General features: G+C 57.4%; 1 protein-coding gene across 1 annotated transcript; it reads right to left on the reverse strand.

The window, feature by feature from the left end:
* Window positions 1–1233: 1233 nt before the first annotated feature.
* Window positions 1234–14732, reverse strand: LOC122119506 (matrix-remodeling-associated protein 5-like). The gene is made up of 6 exons (XM_042693542.1): window positions 14596–14732; window positions 13964–14093; window positions 7006–7561; window positions 3718–4423; window positions 1815–2225; window positions 1234–1261 (listed from the first exon to the last, which is right to left on the reverse strand). Exons 1-6 carry the CDS (start codon window positions 14628–14630, stop codon window positions 1234–1236), a joined length of 1866 nt encoding a protein of 621 aa, XP_042549476.1. The 5' UTR covers window positions 14631–14732.
* Window positions 14733–21414: the final 6682 nt, after the last annotated feature.

Here is a 21414-nt window from a genome sequence, read left to right on the forward strand (position 1 = left end):
TGGCAACCGAACACAGAGGCCTAGACGCTGCGGTGGAGCCCAATGTCCTGGTATCTTCACTTGGTTGCCCGGCAACCGAACGCCGCGGCCTACCGGCGGGAATGAAGCCCCACATCAGGGTCTCCTCAGTCCGTTGCCCTGCCATGGCACCCAGCGGCCTAGTGGCGGGAATGAAGCTGAACATCCGGGTCTCTGGCACACGGGGGTCGTGTCTGGGCGGCGCCCCGGGGTGGGCGTGGCAGACGTAGGCGCCGCGGTCGCGCTCGGAGGCGGCGCGCACCTCCAGGCTGCCGTCGGCGCCCAACGTGAAGCGGCCATGCCTCTGCGGCCCACGCAGCACCAGCCCGCCGGGCAGGCGCCAGGACACCGGAAGCGTGGAGGTGGGGCAGCGCAGCCGGAAGCTGCCGCCCAGCACCACACGCAGCGCCGCCCCCGGCGCCGCCCCAGGGGGTGGAGTCAGCGCCTCAGAGGGCAGAGTCGGTGCGTCAGGGGGTGCAGTCAGCGCCCAAGATGGCGGGGCAGGCGGGCCAGGGGGCGGAGCTGCCTCAGAGGGCGGAGCCAGCGCACCAGGGGGCGGAGTCAGCGCCCAAGATGGCGGGGCAGGTGCGTGATGGGGCGGAGCCGGCGCAACAGGGGGCAGAGTCAACGCCTCAGAGGGCGGAGCCGACGCCGCAGGGGGGAGAGCCCGCACCCACCATGGCGGCAGCCGCACCCACATCCGGGCTTCGCCCGCTGGGTTGCGCGCCACGCACACCACGGCATCGCTGCCACCGCTGTGCAGCGCACGCACATCCGGGATTTCCAACGTCCCGTGCGCATCCACGCTGATCCCTCCCCCCGTGCGACTGCGATACGGGACTGGAAGTACCAGCCCACCCGGAAGTTCCCACAGCAGGCGGGGCTCGGGGACGCCATCCGCCTGGCAGCGCACGCGCAGACGCACCACGGGGGAGACCCGGATGTGGTCGTTCACGTCGTCATGGACGTCAGGCGTGACCCGGATGCGCGGCGCCCGCAGCTGCACGTGTAGGCGCACGGTGGCGCGCCAGCCCCGCCCCGCCATGCACGTGTACGTGCCTGCGTCGGCCCGCCGCACCCCGCGCAGGCGCAGACGCCCGTCCGGCAGCACCCGGAAGTGGGCGTCCTCCGGGCCGGAAGTGAAGGCCATGGGGCGCAAGGCCGGCGTCAGCCACGTCACCGCGCGCGACCCTCGCGTCACTGGGCACGTGAGGGTCACTGGGGCGCCGTAGGGGACGGAGAGCTCAGGGGGCAGCAGGGTGGAAGTGGGAGAGGAAGAGGAAGCCGGAAGTGAAGCAGGAAGTGAAGGGGAACCAGGAAGTGAAGAGTAACCAGGAAGTGAAGAGGAAGAGGAAACAGAAAATGAAGAGGAAGAAGGAAGAGGCTGAAAGGAAGAGGAAGAAGAGGAAGAAGGAAAGGAAGAGGAAGCAGGAAAAGAATGTGAAGAAGAGGAAGAAGGAAGAGACTGAGAAGAGGAAGAGGAAGGAAAGGAAGAGGAAGCAGGAAAAGAATGTGAAGAAGAGGAAGAGGAAGGAAAGGAAGAAGAGGAAGAAGGAAGAGACTGAGAAGAGGAAGAGGAAGGAAAGGAAGAAGAAGAAGAAGGAAGAGATTGAGAGGAAGAGAACAGGAAGGGATGAGAGGAAGAAGGAAAGGAAGAGGAAGAAGGAAAAGAAGAAGAGGAAGCAGAGGAAAAGGAAGAAGATGAAGGATGGTGAGAGGAAGAGGAAGGAAGAGATGGAGAGGAAGAGGAAGAAGGAAAGGAAGAGGAAACAGGAAATGAAGAGGAAGAGGAAGACGGAAGTGACTGAGAGGAAGAGGAAGAACCCGCCCCAGGCCCCGCCCCCCCAGCTGTGGTCACACATCCGAGGTCTAACCCAGGCCCCAGGTCCCAGTTCCCCACACTCCCATCAGGCCTCGCGACCCGAACATCCGGGTCTTCCAGGACACCGGATGGGACCTGGAGGCGGTGGTAGGCAGTGCAGTCCTCCCTGGGGTCGGCGTCCTGGGTCACGGGGGTCACGGGGGTCACGGGAAGCCCGGGTTGCAGATAGGAGGCACCTGGCCCAGCCATCAACTCCACGCGCAGCCGTGCATGCGCGTCGCCCGCCGCGTTGCGCGCCACGCACACGTACTCCCCCGCATCACGTGACGTCACCGGACGCACGGAGAGAGTGCCGTTGGAAAAGGCGCGGACCCGGATGTCAGAGCTGGGGAGGGGAGGGGAAGGGAGGGCAGGAAGGAAGGAAGGAAGGAAGGAAGGAAGGAAGGAAGGAAGGAAGGAAGGAAGGAAGGAAGGAAGGAAAGAAGGAGGGAAGGAAGGAGGGAAGGGTAAAGGAAGGATTGGAGGGAAGGAAGGAGAGAATGTAGGGAAGGAAGGAGGGAAGGAAGGATTGGAGGGAAGGATTGGAAGGATTGGAGGGAAGTAAGGAAGGATTGGAGGGAAGGAAGGAAGGAAGGATTGGAAGGAAGGAAGGAAGGATTGGAGGGAGGGAAGGAAGGAAGGATTGGAGGGAGGGAAGGAAGGATTGGAGGGAAGGAAGGATGGAAGGATTGGAGGGAAGGAACGAAGGATTGGAGGGAAGGAAGGATAGAAGGATTGGAGGGAAGGAGGGAATGTAGGGAAGGGAGGTTGGAGGGAAGGATTGGAAGGAAGGATTGGAGGGAAGGAAGGAAAGCTTGGAGGGAAGGAAGGAAGGATCGGAGGGAAGGAAGGAAGAAGGGAAGGAGGGAAGGAAGGAATAAGGGAAGGAAGGAAGAAGGGAAGGAAGAAAGGAGGGAAGGAAGGAAGGAAGGAGGGAAGGAAGTAATAGGAGGAAAGACCATAAGGAAGGGAAGACAAATTTGAAGCCAATGTTAGTTATTCGCACATGTGACATATGCATCCAATACTCATCTTGTATCGATCCCTGACCGATCATCTATCAATGATCGATCACTAGGGTTCTACCTTGCGATCTGGCAAGCCAGGACCTATCAATTACCTATTCACTGCTAATGGATCTACCATCCCCACCTCATCTCTATCAATATTTAATGGATAATCGATTTGTTATCTATGGTCTACTGTGTCTACATCATCTGTCTAATCCATCCTCTATCAATTAACTATCTATCAAGGGGTATCATCTTTATCCCAACTATGGGTGGATAGATGGATGGGTGGATGGATGGATGGATGGATGGGTGGATGGATGAGTGGATGGATGGGTGGATGGATGGATGGGTGGATGGATGGGTGGATGGATGGATGGGTGGATGGATGGGTAGATGGATGGATCGATGGGTGGATCGATGGATGGGTGGGTGGATGAATGGGTGGGTGGATGGATGAGTGGATGGGTGGACGGATGGAGGGATGGATGGATGGATGGGTGGATGGATGGATGAGTGGATGGGTGGATGGATGGATGGAGGGAGGGATGGATGGATGGGTGGATGGGTGGGTAGATGGAGGGATGAATGGATGGGTGGATGGATGGATGGATGGGTGGGTGGATGGATGGATGGAAGGGTGGATGGGTGGATGGATGGATGGGTAGATGAATGGATGGATGGGTGGGTGGATGGATGGGTGGGTGGGTGGATGGATGGATGGGTGGATGGATGGATGGGTGGATGGATGAGTGGATGGATGGATGTATGGATGGGTAGATGAACGGGTGAATGGATGGATGGATGCCCCCCACTTCCCACACTCACCTGCTCCCAGCATCCACCAGGTGCCCGTCTGGCAGCCTCCAGAACACGCGTGGGGCGGGATCCCCGCGCGCGTGGCAGTGCAGCGTGAGGTCAGCGCCGTGGGGCACGCGCGTGGCGAGCGGGCCTCGGGGTCGGACGCTGGGGGGGAGACGCGCGGGCGCGGGCGTGACTTCGACGTGCACAGTGCGTCTCGCGCTGCTCAGCGCGTTGGCGGCCACGCACTCGTACTCACCGGCATGGCGCGGGGCCTGCAGGCGGCGCAGCACCAGCGTGCCATTGGGGAGGACGTAGACGTCACTGAGTCGAGGGTGCGTGTGCGCATGCACGGGTCTCGCGTGGGTCCCGTCAGGCAGACGCCAGTGCAGGGCCACAGGGGGCCAGGCCTGGGCTGTGCAGGGCAGGTGCAGGGTGAGGCCCGCGTGGGCCGACACGAACTCCGTGGGCGCCTCGCGCAGCACGGGGGGAGCGGGGGAGGCGTGCATGACATTTCCACGTGTGTCAGAGCCACGCATGCGCGCTTCATGTGTATCAGGTGAGTGTGGAAGGGATGTGATCGTGTCCCTTTCACGAGTGATATTTACACGTGTGACCATCGTGTGAGTTTCAGATCCACGCGTGACATTTCCAAGCGTGTCCATCGTGCCAGAGTCAGATCCACTCGTGTCCGTTCCACGCGTGTCGGGCGCCGCCGGGGTCAGCTCCACGCCTGGGGATGGACAGACGGACGGAGGGAGGGGCAGAGGGACAGGGTGTTGGATAAGAGTCCCTGTGCTGGTCGGAGACAGTGCTCTGTCCCTCTGTCTGTCTGTCCGTCCGGCTGTCCATCTCCGTCCGTCTGTCTATCCATCTGTCTGTCAGTCTGTCTATGTCTGTCTGTCTGTCCCTCTGTCTGTCTGTCTCTGTCAGTCTGTCTGTTCGTCTACTTGTCCGTCCATCTGTCCATCTGTCTGTCCGTCCGTTTCTCTGTCCATCTCTCTGTCTGTCTGTCTATCCATCTGTCTGTCAGTCTATGTCTGTCTGTCCCTCTGTCTGTCTGTCTCTGTCAGTCTGTCTGTTCGTCTGTCTACTTGTCCGTCCGTCAGTCCATCTGTCTGTCCATCCGTTTCTCTGTCCATCTGTCTGTCCCTCTGTCTCTCTGTCCCTCTGTCTGTCCATCTGTCTGTCCCTCTGTCCCTCTGTCTGTCCATCTGTCTATCCATCCATCAGTCCATCCGTCTATCTGTCCATGTGTCTGTGTCGCTCCGTCCACCCATGTATCTGTCTGTCCATTCATCTGTCCATCCATCTATCTACTGTCTTACTGTCTACCTATCTGTGTATCCTTCCTTCCGTCCATCTCTCTCTCTCTCTCTCTCTCTGTCTATGGCTCTGTTTGTCTATCTGTCCATTGCTCTGTCTATCTATGATTCTGTCTATTTGTCCACTGGTCCATCCATCTAGCTATCTGTCCATCTGTCTGTCCACCTGTCTCTCTATCTATCTGTCTGCCTGTCTGTCTGGTGTCTGTCTACCTATCTGTCTATACATCCATCGGTCCGTCCGTCTGTCTACCCACCCACCTGTCCATGTTATCTCTTTCAATCCATCCATCCATCCACCCGTCTGTCTATCCATCCATCTGTCCATCTGTCTCTCTGACTGTGTATACCTCTGTCTGTCTATCTGTCCATTGGTCCATCTATCCATCTGTTCATCTGTCCATCTGTTCGTCTCTCCATCCATTCTTCTGTCTATCTGTCTCTATGGCTCTGTCTATCCGTCCATTGGTCTGTCTGTCTGTCTGTCTATCTATCTGTCTGTCTGTCTGTCTGTCTACCTATCCATCCATCCAACCATGTATGTTTCTATCTGTCTGTCTGTCTATCCGTCCATCTGTCCATGTATCTCTCTGTCTGTCTGTCTGTCTCTCTATGGCTCTGTCTGTCCATCCTTCCATTGGTCGGTCTGTCTGTCTGTCTCTTTCTATCTATCTGTCCATGTCTCTGGTGTCTGTCTGTCTACGGCTCTGTCTATCGTCCATCAGTCTATCTGTCTGTTTATCCGTCCATCAGTCCATGTATCTCTCTGTCTGTCTGTCTCTCTATGGCTCTGTCTATCTGTCCATTGGTTTATCTGTCTGTCTGTCTACCTATCTATCTGTCCATCTGTCCTTCTATCTATCTACTATCTGTCTACCTGTCTATACGTCCTTCTGTCCATCCATCTGTCTACTTGTCTCTGTATCCATCTGTCTGTCTGGTGTCTGTCTACCTATCTGTCTATACATCCATCAGTCTGTCTGTCTGTCTACCCATCCATCTGTCCATCTATCTCTTTGTCTATGGCTCTGTCTGTCTATCTGTCCATTGGTCTGTCTATCTATCCATCCAGCTGTCTGTCTGTCTACCTATCTATCCATCCATCCAACCATGTATGTTTCCATGTCTGTCTGTCTCTCCATTCATCTGTCCATGTATCTCTCTGTCTGTCTGTCTATGGCTCTGTCTATCCGTCCATTTGTTTATCTATCTATCTATCAGTCTATCTGTCTATCTATCTGTCCATCTGTCTGTCTACTGTCTGTCTACCTGTCTATCCGTCCTTCTGTCCATCTGTCTGTCTGTCTCTCTATGGCTCTGTCTATCCGTCCATTCATCCGTCTATCCACCTATCTGTCTGTCTGTCTGTCTATCCATCCGTCCCTCTATCTATCTGTCTGCTCTATGTCTGTCTGTCTGTCTGTCTGTGCGTGTGTGTTTGTCTCCCCAGTCATCCTGTGCCCCACACAGCCAGGAACACAGACAACAGAGACAGACAGAGTAAAGGACTTCGCCCCTCCCCTCCCCATGCCCTCTGACCTGTCCATGCCCTCTGCCCTCCCAGTGACCCGACCTCCCTGTGACCTCTCCATGACCTCTGACTACTCTGTGACCTCTGACCTCCTGTGACTCCTGGCTTCCCCATGACCTCTGACCTCCCAGTGACCCTCCCGAGACCTCCCCGTGAACTCTCCATGACTCCTGAGTTCCCCATGACCTTTGACCTCCCATCCTCTTCTCACCTGCCCATGGCCTCTCACCTCCCCGTGATCTCTCCATGACCTCTGACCTCTCTGCAACCGCTGACCCTACTGTGACCCCTGGCTTCCCTGTGACCTCTGACCCCCCGTGACCCCTAACCTCCCCATGACCTCTGACCGTATTGTATCCTCCCTGTGACCTCTTACCTCCACCTCCTATCTGGCTCCCCTCAGTCCCCCGCCCCCACGCCAAGAGCCTGCAGGAGACAGATGGGTAAACTGAGGCTCACCCGTGTCCAGCTCGTTCCAGACGCCACGGGGCGGGGTCACGGCGGGCGGGGCCGGGGGTCGCGGGTCAAAGGTCCCCGGGTCACCATCGGGGGAAGCCGCAGGATGGGAAGGGAGGACATCCGGGGCACGGCCATGCAGGGTCGTGACCACGGGGTCACGGGGGTTCACCGTGGGGCCCGGCCGGGCGCGGTGAGCTTTGTGCTGTCGCCCCTGCCTGCGGCCGCCGCCAGGCCTCCTGGGAGCCGGAAGTAAGGAGGCCGGAAGTGAGGAGGACGGAAGTGCAGAGGTCGGAGCAGTGGATGCTCGAGGGGTGGAGGCCGGAAGTGGGGATGTCCGTGTCGAAACCGGAAGTGGAGAGGTCCATGGGGAGACCGGAAGTGTGGAAGTCAGAAGTGGGGATCTCCGAGTGGTAACCGGAAGTGGGGTGGTCTGACTGGAGACCGGAAGTGGGGAGGTCTGTGGGGAAACCGGAGGTGTGGAAGTCGGAAGTGGGGATCTCTCAGTCGAAAACGGAAGTGGGTAGGCCGAAGTAGTGGAGGCCGGAAGTGGGGATTTCTGAGTGGAAACCGGAAGTGGGGAAACAGGAAGTGGGGTGGTCCGAATGGAGACCGGAAGTGGGGATCTCCGCGTGGAGACCGGAAGTGTAGATCTGCGAGTGGAGCCCAGAAGTGGGGATGTTCGAGACAAAACCGGAAGTGTGGAAGCCGGAAGTGGGGTGGTCCCAGTGGAGACCGGAAGTAGGAATTTTCGAGTGGAAACTGGAAGTGTGGAAGCAGGAAGTGCGGGGGTCCGAGTGGAGACTGGAAGTGGGGAGGTCCGTGGGGAGAGCGGAAGTGGGTAGGCGGAAGTAGTGAAGACAGGAAGTGGTGATGTTCGAGTGGAAACCGGCAGTGTGGAGACCAGAAGTGGGGTGGTCTGAGTGGAGACCGGAAGTGGTGAGGTCCGAGTGGAGACCAGAAGTGGGTCGGCGGAAGACACAGAGACCGGAAGTGGGGATATTTGTGTCGAAACCGGAAGTGTGGACGCCGGAAGCGGGGAGGTCTCCGTGGAGACCGGAAGCAGGGCGGGCGGGGCCCGGAAGTCGCCTGTGGCGCGGCCGCGAACATGCGCCAGGATGCGCGCCCAGTGCTCGGGCTGGATGTGCTCGGCAGCCACTGGTGGGCGCGGGCGGCGTGGCAAGGCGGGCTCGAACCCGTGGCCGGCGGGGGCAGCACGCGGGATGGGAGGGAGATGAGGAGGCGGCGGACGCCGCTGCTGCCCGCGCCCGGGGCCGCCCGCAGGACGCCGACGCCACAGCCATGCTTCCCCGGTGCCCGGGCCCAAGCTTGGCACACCAACAATGACGTCAGCACCGCGCGTCGCCCCCGCAGCCGCTTCCGCAGCGGCACCCGCCATCTTGGAATCCGCCATTTTTGAATCAGCCATCTTGGCCTCCACCATCTTGGAATCTGCCATCTTAATTCCCTCCATCTTGGATTCCTCCATCTTGGATTCCGCCATGTTGGTTCCCTCCATCTTTGATTCCACCACCTTGTTTTCGGCCATCTTTATTCCTTCCATCTTGTTTTCCGCCATCTTGATTCCTTCCATCTTGGATTCTGCCATGTTGCTTTCCCTGATCTTGTTTCCCTCCATTTTGGATTCCGCCATCTTGGCGTCCACCATCTTGGAATCCGCCATGTTGGTGTCGGCCATGTTGGATTCCACCATGTTTTCGGCCATCTTGGTTCCCTCCATCTTGGATTCCTCCATCTTGTTTCTCCCCATGTTTGATTCCGCCATCTTGGCATCTGCCATCTTCGTTTCGTCCATCTTGGCTTCCGCCATCTTAGTTCCCTCCATCTTGGATTCTGCAATCTTGGCTTCCGCCATTTTGTTTCCTTCCATCTTGGATTCTGCCATCTTGGTTCCCTCCATCTTGGTGTCCACCATCTTGTTTTTGGCCATCTTGGAATCCGCCATGTTGGCGTCGGGCATGTTAGATTCCGTCATGTTTTCGGCCATCTTGCTTCCCTCCATTTTGGATTCCACCATCTTGGTGTCCACCATCTTGGAATCCACCATCTTAATTCCCTCCATCTTGTTTTCCACCATCTTGTTGCCTTTCGTCTTTGATTCTGCCATCTTGTTTTTGGCCATCTTGCTTTCCGCCATCTTGGATTCTTCCATCTTTGATTCCGCCATCTTGTCTCCCGCCATCTTGCCCCCCGCCACCCCACCCACGCTGACGTCGGCGTCCCAGCGCGCCAGCCCCAGCGCGTTGGCGGCCACGCACACATAGCGCCCGGCGTGCCGTGGGCCCAGCGTGGGAAGCGTCAGCGTCCCGTCCGCCCCAACCCCGACCCCGTCCGTCCCCAGCTCCGTCCCCGCCCAGGCCCAGCGCCCGCCCGGCAGAAGCCAGCCCACGCGCGCCGCCGGCTCCGCCTCCGCCCGACAGCCCAGCCGCAGCGCGACGCCCGCAGGCAGTTCCAGATCCGTGGCCGCTGGCGCCCGAGACGCCACCACGAACACGCGCTGTGCCCGGCCCGCCATGGCGGACTCAAAGCCACCGTAGGCCGCAGGGCCCGGGGCTGCAGACGGGGTGTAGGCCGCAGGGGCTGTGGCTTCAGAAGGGGCGGAGGCCGTGGGGGCTGTGGCTTCAAAGCTGATGTAGGCCGCGGGGCCCGTGGCTTCAGACAGGGTGTAGGCTGCGGGGCTTGTGGCTTTCTCCTCAGTGTCGGCCTCAGATCCTATGGCTTTTTCCTCAGCGAAGGCCTCGGATTCTATGGCTTTATTTGCACCATAGGCCTCGGATTCTATGGCTTCATTCACAGCGTAGGCTTTTTCTTCACCATAGGTCTCAGATTTCGTGGCTTTTTCCTCAGTGTAGGCCTCGGATTTCATGGCTTCATCTGAGCCATAGGCACTGGATCCTTTGGCTTTCTCCTCAGTGTAGGCCTCAGATCCTGTGGCTTCATTCACACCATAGGCCTCGGATTCCATGGCTTCCTCCTCCGCGTAGGCCCCGGACCCCGTGGCTCCGTCCTCGCCATAGGCCACGCGCCGTGCCTTGGTTTCCCCGCGGCGCCCCACGCGGGCCTCGCAGCGGTACCAGCCAGCGTCGGCCTGGCGCATCCTGTGGATCTCCAGTGTTGTCCCCCCATCATGGCCGCCATCCTCATCGCCCCGGAGGATGGAGCCGTCGGGCCGCGTCCAGGCCATGCGTGGTGTTTCCGAGCCCTGCGCCGCACAGCGCAGCCGCAGCGTCTGCCCCGGGGTCACCACGTGCACGTCATCAGGGTCATCACGGGGGTCGAGGGTCACCCAGGGTGCGTCCTCCGGGTCCTCGGGGCCACGCACGCACGCCGTCCACGTCAGACGCATGCGTGGCCCACGCAGCCCAGCCCAGCGCAGCGTCAGCTCGGGCTGCAGCAGCCAGGCAGGCCGCGCCCACAGCCGGGCCACCACACCTGGAAGTGACGTTGGCGACGATGACGACGCGCCAGGGCCGTGCACCAGGCGGTAGGCCTTGCCCACATCCAGGTCATGGACATCCGGGAAACTGGCCTCAGGGTGGGCGTGGCCTCCATCCTGGTCATACCTGGGGCCTACATCCGGGTCTCTGTCCTCAGAGTGGGCGGGGCCCTCATCTGGGTCATTGACATCAGGGTCTCTGTCCTCAGGGTGGGCAGGGCCCTCATCCATGTCATGGACATCCAGGTCTCTAGCCTCAGGGTAGGCGTGGCCTCCATCCTGGTCTCTGTCCTCAGGGTGGGCGGGGCCCTCATCTGGGTCATTGATATCCGGGTCTCTGTCCTGAGGGTGGGCGGGGCCTACGTCCTGATCATACTCATGGCCTACATCCGGGTGTCTGGCATGCTTGTAGGCGGGGCCTACATCCGGGTGTCTGTCCTGCTGGTGGGAGGGGCCTACATCCGGGTCTTGGGCTTGATACATATAGCCTACATCCGGGTATTTGTCCTGCAGATGGGTGTGGCCTACAACCGGGTCTCTGTCCTGAGCGTGGGCAGGGCCTACATCAGGGTCTCTGGCTCCCTGGTGGACATGGCCTATATCAGGGTTCCTGGTTCGATGGTGGGCATGACCTACATCCGAGTCTGTGGCCTGATACATATAGTCCACATCCGGGTCTCCGCCCTGATGGTGGGCGTGGCCTACATCTGGGTCCCTGTCCTGATACAGCTCATCCCCATCAGCGTCTCCACCCGAGGGTTGGGCGTGGCCTTCCCCGGATCCATCTCCCGGGTCCCTATCTGCGTGGGCGTGGCCCGGCGCCTCCGGGTCCCAGCGCAGCATCAGCGCGACATCATCAGTGTCGTCATCGCCTCCCAGCAGGCGGCGGGCATGTGCGAGGTGGGCAGGGTCGGCGTAGCAGGCGAGGGCGGCGCTGAGCGTCAGGCGCACGTGCACAGGGACATCGGGGGCAGGGCCGGGCCGCACGTCGAGGTCGCGCACGCTGGGCGCGCGCCGCAGGCGGCAGGTAAGGCCAGCGGCGCGGCCACGGGCGTCTGTCAGCCTCAGCTGCACCTCGCCCACCTCCTCCCTGTCCTCCACTTCCTCTTCCTCCGCCTCCACTTCCGCTTCCAGCGGCTCCTCGCCGTCTGCCGGGCTGGTGAGGATGCGCGGCGGGCGACAACGCATGCGTGGAGGCAGGCGACGCAGGTGCAAGCCGCGGCGGGCGGCGGGGCTGGCGCAGGCCGCGCACGCCTGTTCCTTCCCACAGCGCAGCACGCCTGCAGGGGGGGATGGGAGAAGGGCGGGGCTGACATGGGACACGCCCCCCTGGGGAGCCTCGGCCACGCTCCCGTCGCGCCTGACTGGCTGGAGCTCGGCCACGCCCCTCCTGGGGGTTCTCAGCCACGCCCCCGTCTCGCCTGACTGGCTGGACCTCGGCCACGCCCCCCCGTGGAGCCTTAGCCTTACCCTCACCCTGCCTGAGTGGCTAAAGCTGGGCCATACCCTCCCTGTGGAGCCTCAGCAACGTCCCTGCCCCTCCTAAGTGGCTAGACCTTGGCCACGCCCCCTGCAGCTCCTCACTAATGCCCAGCCACGCCCAGCCACGCTGCTGCCGTTTTTTACTGGCTGGAGCTAGGCCACGCCCCCCTGGGCGCCTCGGCCACGCCTCCGCCCCGCGTGACTGGGGGAACTCGGCTACTCACTTACGCCCAGCCACGCCCCCATCCTTTCTCACTGGCTGTAGTTCGGCCACGCCCCCTCTCTGCATCGCCTCAGCCCCGCCCGGCCCTCTCATTGGCCTGCGCTTGACCACGCCCCCTCTGCTCACCTCGGCCCCGCCCCTCCAGGTCCTCCATCCAGCGCGCACGGCAACCGCAGGCCCAGGGGTTACCCTGCAGGTGCAGCGCGCGCAGCGCGGGTGCCTGGGCCAGGGTGCCGGCGGGCAGCGCAGCCAGGTGGTTCCCAGCCAGGTGCAGCACGCGCAGCGTGCAGGCCGGGACCCCGCGCACGCGCAGCGTGGCCAACGCCTCGGGCGCCAGTGCCGCCAGCTGGTTCCCGTCCAGACGTAGCAGCCGCAGCGACGCCAGCCCCAGCAGTGCCCGCGGGGGCACCGACTCCAGCCGGTTGTGGTCCAGGTACAGCCGGGACAGGCGCCGCAGGCCCCGCAGGGAGCCCGTGCGCAGTGCCCGAAGCTGGTTGTAGCTCAGCTTCAGCACCTGTGGGGGTGAAAGGGGGCGTTTCTGGGATCCGAAGGGCAACTTCGGGGTCACTTCCGCCCCACTTCCGGTCTCACTTCCACCCTACTTCCGTACCACTTCCTGTCACACTTCTGCTCCACGTCCGGCTTACTTCTCCCGACTTCTGCCTCTACTTCCTCCCACTTCCGAGTATATTTCCTCACTTCTTCCGGTCCCACTTCTGCCCCATTCTCACTTCCTCCCTACTTCCAACTCACTTCCGCCCCAGTTCCGGGTCACTTCCTCCCCACTTCCGGCTGACTTCCGCCTCTACTTCCTCCAAGTTCCTCCGCACTTCCGGCCAGTTATGGCCCTACTTTCTGTCACTTCCAGATCCAGATCCTCACCACTTCTGCCCCACTTCCAGCTCACTTCCGCCTCACTTCAGCCCCGACTTCCTCCCACTTCCTGCCCATTTCCTTCCTTATTTCTGCCCCACTTCCGGTCCTACCCATGGTCCTATTTCCACTTTCTTCCCCACTTCCAACTATATGTCATTCCCCACTTCTGGGTCACTTCTACCCCCACTTCCTCCCCACTTCCTTCCCTATTTTCACTCCACTTCCGGATCCATATCCTCACCACTTCCGCCCCACTTCCGCCTTCCGCCCCTACTTCGTCCTGCTTCCTCCCCACTTCCTTCCCTATTTCCACCCCACTTCTCACTTCCGGAACCATATCCTAACCACTTCCGCCCCTAGTTCCTCCCACTTCCGGCTTATTTTCACCCCTACTTCCTCACACTTCCTCCCTACTTCCCGATTTCCACCCCACTTCCGGCCCTACTTCCACTTCCAGATCCATATCCTCACTACTTCCGACCCACTTCCGCTCCACTTCCTTCCCTATTTCCACTCAACATCTGGCTACACTTCCAGCCCTACTTCTTCCCAGGTCCTTATCCATTTCCGTCTCACTTCCGCCTCCCTTCTGCCCCCGACTTCCTCCCATGTCCGTCTCTACTTCCTCCATTGATTCCCTACTTCCTCCCCACTTCCTTTGCTATTTGATCCCCATTTCTGCCTGTCTTCCTCCGCATTTCCCCCCTCCTTCCTCCCTACTCTTTTCCCACTTCCTTCTTCCTCCAACTTCCTTCCCACTTCCGGCCCTACTTCCTCCCACTTCCGTATCTATTTCCTCAAACTTCCGCCCCACTTCTTCCCCTACTTTGTCCCACTTCACTGCATATTTCTGCCCCACTTCCTACCAAACTTCCTTCCACTTCCTTCCAATTCCGCCCCACTTCCGCCCGCTCCCTGCGCACCTGCAGTGCGCCCAGGTCGCTCAGGGCGCCCTCGGCGATGTCCGCGATCTCGTTTCCGTGCAGCAGCAGCAGCTGAAGTCTCGCAAGACCGGGGAAGGAAGCGTGCGTCAGGACCCGGATGTGGTTGAACCTAATTCAACAGGCGAGAGGACAGGAAGAGGAAATCAGGAAAACAGCCTGAAAACCAGCGCTGGGAGGGCAGGACTTTTGTTTCCGGGTCAGGGTCAAGAATAATGAATCATTACTCATCATCATCTTCCTTCCTGCCTTCCTTCCTTTCCTCCCTTGCTTCCTTCCTTCCTTCCCTCCCTCCTTCCTTCCTTCCCTCCCTCCTTCCCTCCTTCCTTCCTTCCCTCTTTCCTTCCCTCCTTCCTTCCTTCCTTCCTTCTCTACCTCCTTCCTTCCTTCCATCCTTCCCTCCTTCCTTCCTTCCTTCCCTCCCTCCCTCCTTCCTTCCCTCCTTCCTTCCTTCTTTCCTTCCCTCCTTCCTTCCTTCCTTCCATCCTTCCTTCCTTCCCTCCATCCTCCTTCCTTCCCTCCTTCCTTCCCTCCTTCCTTCCTTCCTTCCTTCTTTCCTTCCTTCCTTACTCTTCCTTCCCTTCCTTCCCCCCTTTCCCCTCCCCAGGCCTCACCCCAGGTTCACGCGCTCCATCTTGGGGTCCAGCATGTGGGGCACGGCCCTGAGGCTGCGGAAGGTGCAGTGGAGTTCGGTGGGGACGTAGCAGGCGCAGGTCCTGGGGCAGCGGGTGGCGGGGGCTGGGTGGGGGCCGCACAGGAGCAGCAGCAGCAGCAGCAGCGAGGCCCAGCGGTGGGGGCCCCCCATCCTGGGGCTGGGATGGAGGGGGGGAGGCTGGGGATGGAGGCCCAGGGGTGGAGGCCCAGGGAAATGGAGGCTGGAAGTTGGAGGCCCAGGGAAGGAGGCCTAGGGATTAGAGGCCAGGGTGGAGGCTGGGGATGGAGGTCCAACGGGGTGGAGGCCAGGGGTGGAGGCTGAGGAAGGAGACTGGAAGTTGGAGGCCCAGGGGGTGGAGGCCCAGGGATGGAGGCCTAGGGGAAGTGGAGGCCCAGGGATGGGGGCCTAGGGGTTAGAGGCCAGGTATGGAGGCTGGGGATGGAGGTCCAGGAAGGTGGAGGACAGAGGTAGAGGCTGAGGATGGAGACAGGAAGTTGGAGGCCAGAGAAGGAGGCCCAGGGATGGAGGCCTAATTGGGTGGAGGCTGGGGATGGAGACTGGAAGTTGGAGGCCCAGGGAAGGAGGCCCAAGAGGGTGGAGGCTAGGGACAGGGGCCCAGGGGGGTAGAGGAAAGTAGGCCAAATGGGGTGGAGGCTGGGGATGGAGGCCAGGAGTGGAGGCCCAAGGGGGTGGAGGCCCAAGGATGGAGGCCAGGGATGGAGGCTGGAAGTTGGAGGCCCGGGGATGGAGGTTCAAGGATGTGAGGCGACCTGTGGGGGTCAGGGAGACAATGGGGAGGAAGAGGAAGGAGAATGGGAAGAGGAAGGAGATGTATCAGAAGAACAGGAAGAGGAAGAAGGACATGGACACGAGGAAGAGGAAGGGGAAGAGGAAGAGGAGATGGAAGAGGAAGAGGAGATGGAAGAGGAGATGGAAGAGGAAGAGGAGATGGAAGAGGAGACCGAAGAGGAGATAGAAGAGGAGACGGAAGAGGAGACAGAAGAGGAGATGGAAAAGGAAGAGGAGACGGGAGATGGAAGAGGAGATAGAAGAGGAAGAGGAGATGGAAGAGGAGACGGAAGAGGAAGAGGAGAGGAAGAGGAGATGGAAGAAGAAGAGGAGATGGAAGAGGAGACGGAAGAGGAGACGGAAGAGGAGACGGAAGAGGAGACGGAAGAGGAGACAGAAGAGGAGATGGAAGAGGAGACGGGAGAGGAAGAGGAGACGGAAGAGGAGACGGAAGAGGAGACGGAAGAGGAGACGGAAGAGGAGACAGAAGAGGAGATGGAAGAGGAGACGGAAGAGGAGACGGTAGAGGAGATGGAAGAGGAGACGGGAGAGGAAGAGGAGATGGAAGAGGAGATGGAAGAGGAGACGGAAGAGGAGATGGAAGAGGAGACGGAAGAGGAGACGGAGGAGGAGACGGAAGAGGAGATGGAAGAGGAAAAGGAGATGGAAGAGGAGATGGAAGAGAAGATGGAAGAGAAGATGGAAGACGAGACAGAAGAGGAAGAGGAGACAGAAGAGGAGATGGAAGAGGAGATGGAAGAGGAAGAGGAGACGGAAGGGGAGATGGAAGAGGAGACGGAAGAGGAGATGGAAGAGGAGATGGAAGAGGAAAAGGAGATGGAAGAGGAAGAGGAGACAGAAGGGGAGACGGAAGAGGAAGAGGAGACGGAAGAGGAAGAGGAGATGGAAGAGGAAGAAGAGAGGAAGAGGAGATGGAAGAGGAGATGGAAGAGGAAGAAGAGAGGAAGAGGAGATGGAAGAGGAGACGGAAGAGGAAGAGGAGAGGAAGAGGAGATGGAAGAGGAAGAGGAGATGGAAGAGGAGACGGAAGAGGAAGAGGAGAGGAAGAGGAGATGGAAGAGGAAAAGGAGATGGAAGAGGAGACAGAAGAGGAGACCTAAGAGGAAGAGGAGATGGAAGAGGAAGAGGAGACAGAAGAGAAGATGGAAGAGGAGACGGAAGAGGAAGAGAAGAGGGAAGAGGAGACGGAAGAGGAGATGGAAGAGGAAGAGGAAATGGAAGAAGAAGAGGAGATGGAAGAGAAGATGGAAGAGGAGATGGAAGAGGAGGAGGAGACAGAAGAGGAAGAAGGAAAACACCAACTAACAGGAATACGATCAGGAAGTCTAGAGACACAAGGAAAAAGAGACCGGGAAGGCCTGCTCTGTCTGTCTCTGTCCATCTGTCTCTCCTTGTCTATCTCTCTGTCTTTAGCTTTCTGTCTGTCTTTGTCTGTGTCTGTCTGTCTCCCTGTCTGTCTGTCTCTGTGTTGACATCTGTCTGTCTGTCTCTTATCTGTCTGTCTGTCTGCCTCTCTCTCTCTGTCTGTTATCTGTCCATTGGTCTCATGTCTGTCTGTCTGGTCTGTCTCTCCCTGTCTGTCTCTGTGTCTGTCTGTCTGTGTCTGTCTCTTATGTCTGTCTCCTTCTGTCTGTCTCTTATCTCTGTCTGTCTGTATCTGTCTGTCTGTGTCCCTGTCTGTCTGTCTGTGTCTCTGTCTCTGTGTCTGTCTGTCTGTCTCTCTTATCTCTGTCTGTCTGTTCTGTCTGTGTTGACATCTGCCTGTCTCTGTCTGTCCGTCTACCTCTGTCAGTCTCTCCCTGTCTCTGTGTCTCTGTCTGTCTGTCTGTCTCTGTCTGTGTCTCTCTGTCTCTGTCTGTTATCTGTCCATTGGTCTCATGTCTCTCTGTCTGTCTGTTCTGTCTCTCCCTGTCTGTCTCTGTGTCTCCATCTGTCTGTACATCTCCGTCTGTCTGTCTGAGTCTCTCTATCTCTGTCTCTTGTCTGTCCATCGATCTTGTCTATCTGTCTGTTCCATCACTGTCTGTGTTGACGTCTGTCTGTCTGTTATCTCTGTCTCTCCCTGTGTCTGTCTACCAGTCTCATGTCTGTCTGACTCTGTCCATCTGTCTCTTGTCTCTGTCTCTGTCCGACTCTCTTCCTGTCCGTCTGTGTGTGTACATCTGTCTGTCTGGATCTCTTCTGTCTCAGTCTGTCTCTGTATGTCTTTTGTTTGTCTGTCCATCTGTCTCTGTCTGTCTGTCTTGGTGTCTCTTCTGTCTCAGTCTGTCTGTCCCCGTCTGTCTTCCTGTCTCTGTCCGTCTGTCTGTGTCTCTTCCTGTCTGTCTCTCCGTGTCTGTCCATCTCCCTTCCTGCCTGTCTCTGTGTCTGTCTGTCCATCTGTCTCCTCTGTCTGCCCATCTGTCTGTCTATGCCTGCGTCTGTCTGTCTGAGTCTGTTTCTTCTCTGTCTCTGTGTCTACATGTCTGTCTCTTCTGTCTGTCTGTCTGTCCCTGTCTCTGTCTGTCTGTCCCTGTGTCCGTCTGTCTCTCCCTGTCACTGTCTCTACATCTGTCTGTGTCCTCTGTCTGTCTGTCTGTCTCTGTCTTCCTGGCTCCATCTGTCTGTCTCTTTCCATCTGTCACTTGTCTTTGTGTCTGTCTGTCTGTCTCGTCTTTGTCTGTCTGTCTCTGTGCATCTGTCTCTCCCTGTCTGTCTCTGTGTGTACATCTGTCTGTCTGTCCCTGTCTGTCTCTTCTGTCTCTTCTCTTTGTCTGTCTGTCTCTCTGTGTCTGTCTGTGCCGGTTTCTCTCACGTCCATCTCTGTCTGTCTGTGCCTGTGTCCGTCCTTCTCTTCCTGTCTCTGTGTCTATGTCTGTCTATCTGTCCTGGCTGAGTTTGTCTGTCTGTGACTGTGTCTGTCTGTCTTTGTCTCTTCTGTCTCTGTCCATCTGTCTCTTGTCTCTATGTCTGTCTGTCTATGCCTGTGACTGTCTCTATCCATTTCTCTTCCTGTGTGTCTCTGTGTGTACATCTGTCTGTCTGTCTGTGTGGGTCTCTTCTGTCTCAGTCTGTGTCTGTCTGTCTCTGTGTCTACATCTGTGTCCTCTGTCTGTCTGTCTGTCTGTCTGTCTGTCTGTTTCTGTCTGTCTCTGTCTTCCTGGATCATCTGTCTGTCTCTTCTGCCTCTCTCCATCTGTCACTGTGTCTGTCTCTGTCTCATGTCTGTCTCTGTGTTGACGACTGTCTGTCTGTCTGTATCTGACTCTTCTCTCTGTCGGTCTGTCTGCCCCTGTGTCTATCTGTTCTGTGTCTGTACATCTGTCTCTCTGTCTCTGTGTCTGCCTGTGTCTGTCTGTCTCCCTGTCTGTCTGTCTGTCTCTTATCTCTGTCTGTCTGTTTCTGTTCTGTCTCTGTCTGTCTCTTGTGTCTGTCTGTCTATTCTGTCTCTGTCTCTTCCTGTCTGTCTGTCCGTCTACCTCTGTCGGTCTCTCCCTGTCTCCATCTGTCTGTCTGTTCTGTCTGTCCGTCTATCTCTCCCTGTCTGTGTCTGTGTCTCCGTCTCTCTGTCTCTCATCTCTGTGTCTGTCTCTTGTCTGTCCATCAGTCTCATGTCTGTCAGTCTGTGTCTGTTCTCTCTGTCCACCTGTCTCCGTGTCTCCATCTGTCTGTCTGTCTCATGTCTTTATCTCTGTGTATATGTCTGTCTGTCTGTGTCTCTTCTGTCTCTTGTCTGTCCATTGGCCCTCATGTCTCTGTCTCTCTGTGTCTGTCTGTCTCTTCTCAGTCTGTCTCTCTGTGCCTGTGTCGGTTTCTTCTGTCTCAGTCTGTCTGTCTGTCCCCGTCTGTCTTCCTGTCTGTGTCTGTTTGTCTCTTTTCTCTTCTGTCTGTACCTGTCTGTCTTTTGTCTCTGTCTGTCTGTGTGACTCTTGTCTCTGTCCATCTGTCACTTGTCTCTGTCTGTGTCTGTTTGTCCATCTGTCTCCTCTGTGTCTGCCCATCTGTCTGTCTGTGCCTGCGTCTGTCTATCTGAGTCTGTTTGTTCTCTATCTCTGTGTCTACATGTCTGTCTCTGACTGTCTATCTCTTCCTGTCTGTCTCTGTGTCTACATCTGTCTGTGTCCTCTGTCTGTCTGTCTGTCTGAGTCTGTTTCTTCTCTATCTCTGTGTCTACATGTCTGTCTCTGTCTGTCTGTCTCTTCCTGTCTGTCTCTGTGTCTACATCTGTCTGTGTCCTCTGTCTGTCTGTCTGTCTCATCTGTCTCTCTCCATCTGTCACTTGTCTCTCTGTCTGTCTGTCTGTCCGTCTCTCTGTGCCTGTCTGTCTGTCTGTTCTCTTTGTCTGTCTGTCTCGGTACATCTGTCTCTCCCTGTATGTCTCTTTGTGTACATCTGTTTGTCTGTCTGTCTTTTGTCTCTTCTCTTTGTCTGTCTGTCTCTCTGTCTGTCTGTACCTGTGTCTGTCTGTCTCTTCCTGTCTCTGTCTCTCTATCTGTCCTGGCTCAGTTTGTCTGTCTGTGCCTGTCTGTCTCTTCTGATTCTGTCTAACTGTCTCCGTCTGTCTGTCAGTCCTGTCTGTGTCTCTGGCTCATGTCTGTCTGTGTCTCTCTGTCTGTGTCTCTTCTGTCTCTGTCCATCTGTCTGTCTCTGTGTCTTTGTCTGTGTGTGTTCTGTGTGTCTCCGTCTGTCTGTACATCTTCATCTGTCTGTGTGTCTCTCTCTGTCTCATGTCTGTGTCTGTCTATCCGTCTCTGTAACTACATCTGTCTGTCTCTTCTGTTGTCTGTCTGTCTGTTCTATCTCTGTCTCTTCCTGTATGTCTCTGTATTCACATGTCTGTCTCTTGTGTCTGTCTGTCCGTCTGTGCCTGCTTCTGTCACATCCACCTCTGTCTGTCTGTCTGTTCTGTCTGTGTCTGTCTTCCTGTCTCTGTCCATCTGTCTTTTCTCTGTCTCTGTCTCTCTGTCTCTCTGTCTGTGTCTGTCTGTCTCTATCCATCTGTCTCTCCCTATCTGTCTGTCTGTCTGTCCGTCTATCTCTGTTGGTCTCCCCCTGTCTCCATGTCTCCCTCTGTCTATCTCTGTCTGTCTGCCTCTCTGTCTCTGTCTGTTATCTGTCCATTGGTCTCTCTGCCTGTCTGTCTGTCTCTGTCTTCTTGGTTCCGTCTCTTCTGCCTCTCTCCATCTGTCACTTGTCTCTCTCTCTGTCTGTGTCTGTCTGTCTGTCTCCGTCTCATGTCTGTCTGTATGTTGACGTCTGTCTGTCTGTCTCAGTCTGTGTCTGACTCTTCTGTCAGTCAGTCTGCCCCTGTGTCTATCTGTTCTGTGTCTGTCCATCTGTCTCTGTCTCTGAGTCTGTCTGTCTCTTATCTCTGTCTCTGTCTGTGTCTGTTCTGTCTCTTGTGTCTGTCTGTCTGTCCTGTCTCTGTCTCTTCCTGTCAGTCTCTGTGTTCACATCTGTGTCTCAGTCTGTCTGTCTGTCTACCTCTGTCGGTCTCTCCCTGTCTCCATCTGTCTGTCTGTCGGTCTGTTCTGTCTCTGTCCATTTGTCTCTGTCTGTGTCCGTGTCTCCATCTGCCTCTGTCTCTTATCTCTGTGTCTGTCTCTTGTCTCTGTCTGTCTGTCTCTCTGTGCTTGTGTCTATCTCTGTCTGTTGCTGTCTCTCCATGTCTGTCCATCTCCCTTCCTGTCTGTCTCTGTGTCTACAGCTGTCTGTCTGTTTCTTGTCTCTGTCTGTCTGTCTCTTCTACCTCTCTCCATCTGTCACTTCTCTCTGTCTTTTCTGTCTGTCTGTCTCTCTGTGTCTGTCTGTGCCAGTTTCTCTCATGTCCATCTCTGTCTGTCTGTCTGTTCTGTCTCTGTCTTTGCCTGTGTCTGTCTGTCTCTTCCTGTCTCTGTGTCTCTATCTGTCCTGGCTCAGTTTGTCTGTCTGTGCCTGTCTGTCTCTTCTGTTTCTATCCATCTGTCTTTCCCTGTCTGTCTGTCTGTGT

The sequence above is a fragment of the Dipodomys spectabilis genome, unplaced genomic scaffold, assembly GCF_019054845.1.
Source record: "Dipodomys spectabilis isolate Male_0828 unplaced genomic scaffold, ASM1905484v1 ptg000171l, whole genome shotgun sequence".
Classification (NCBI taxonomy): Eukaryota; Metazoa; Chordata; class Mammalia; order Rodentia; family Heteromyidae; genus Dipodomys; species Dipodomys spectabilis.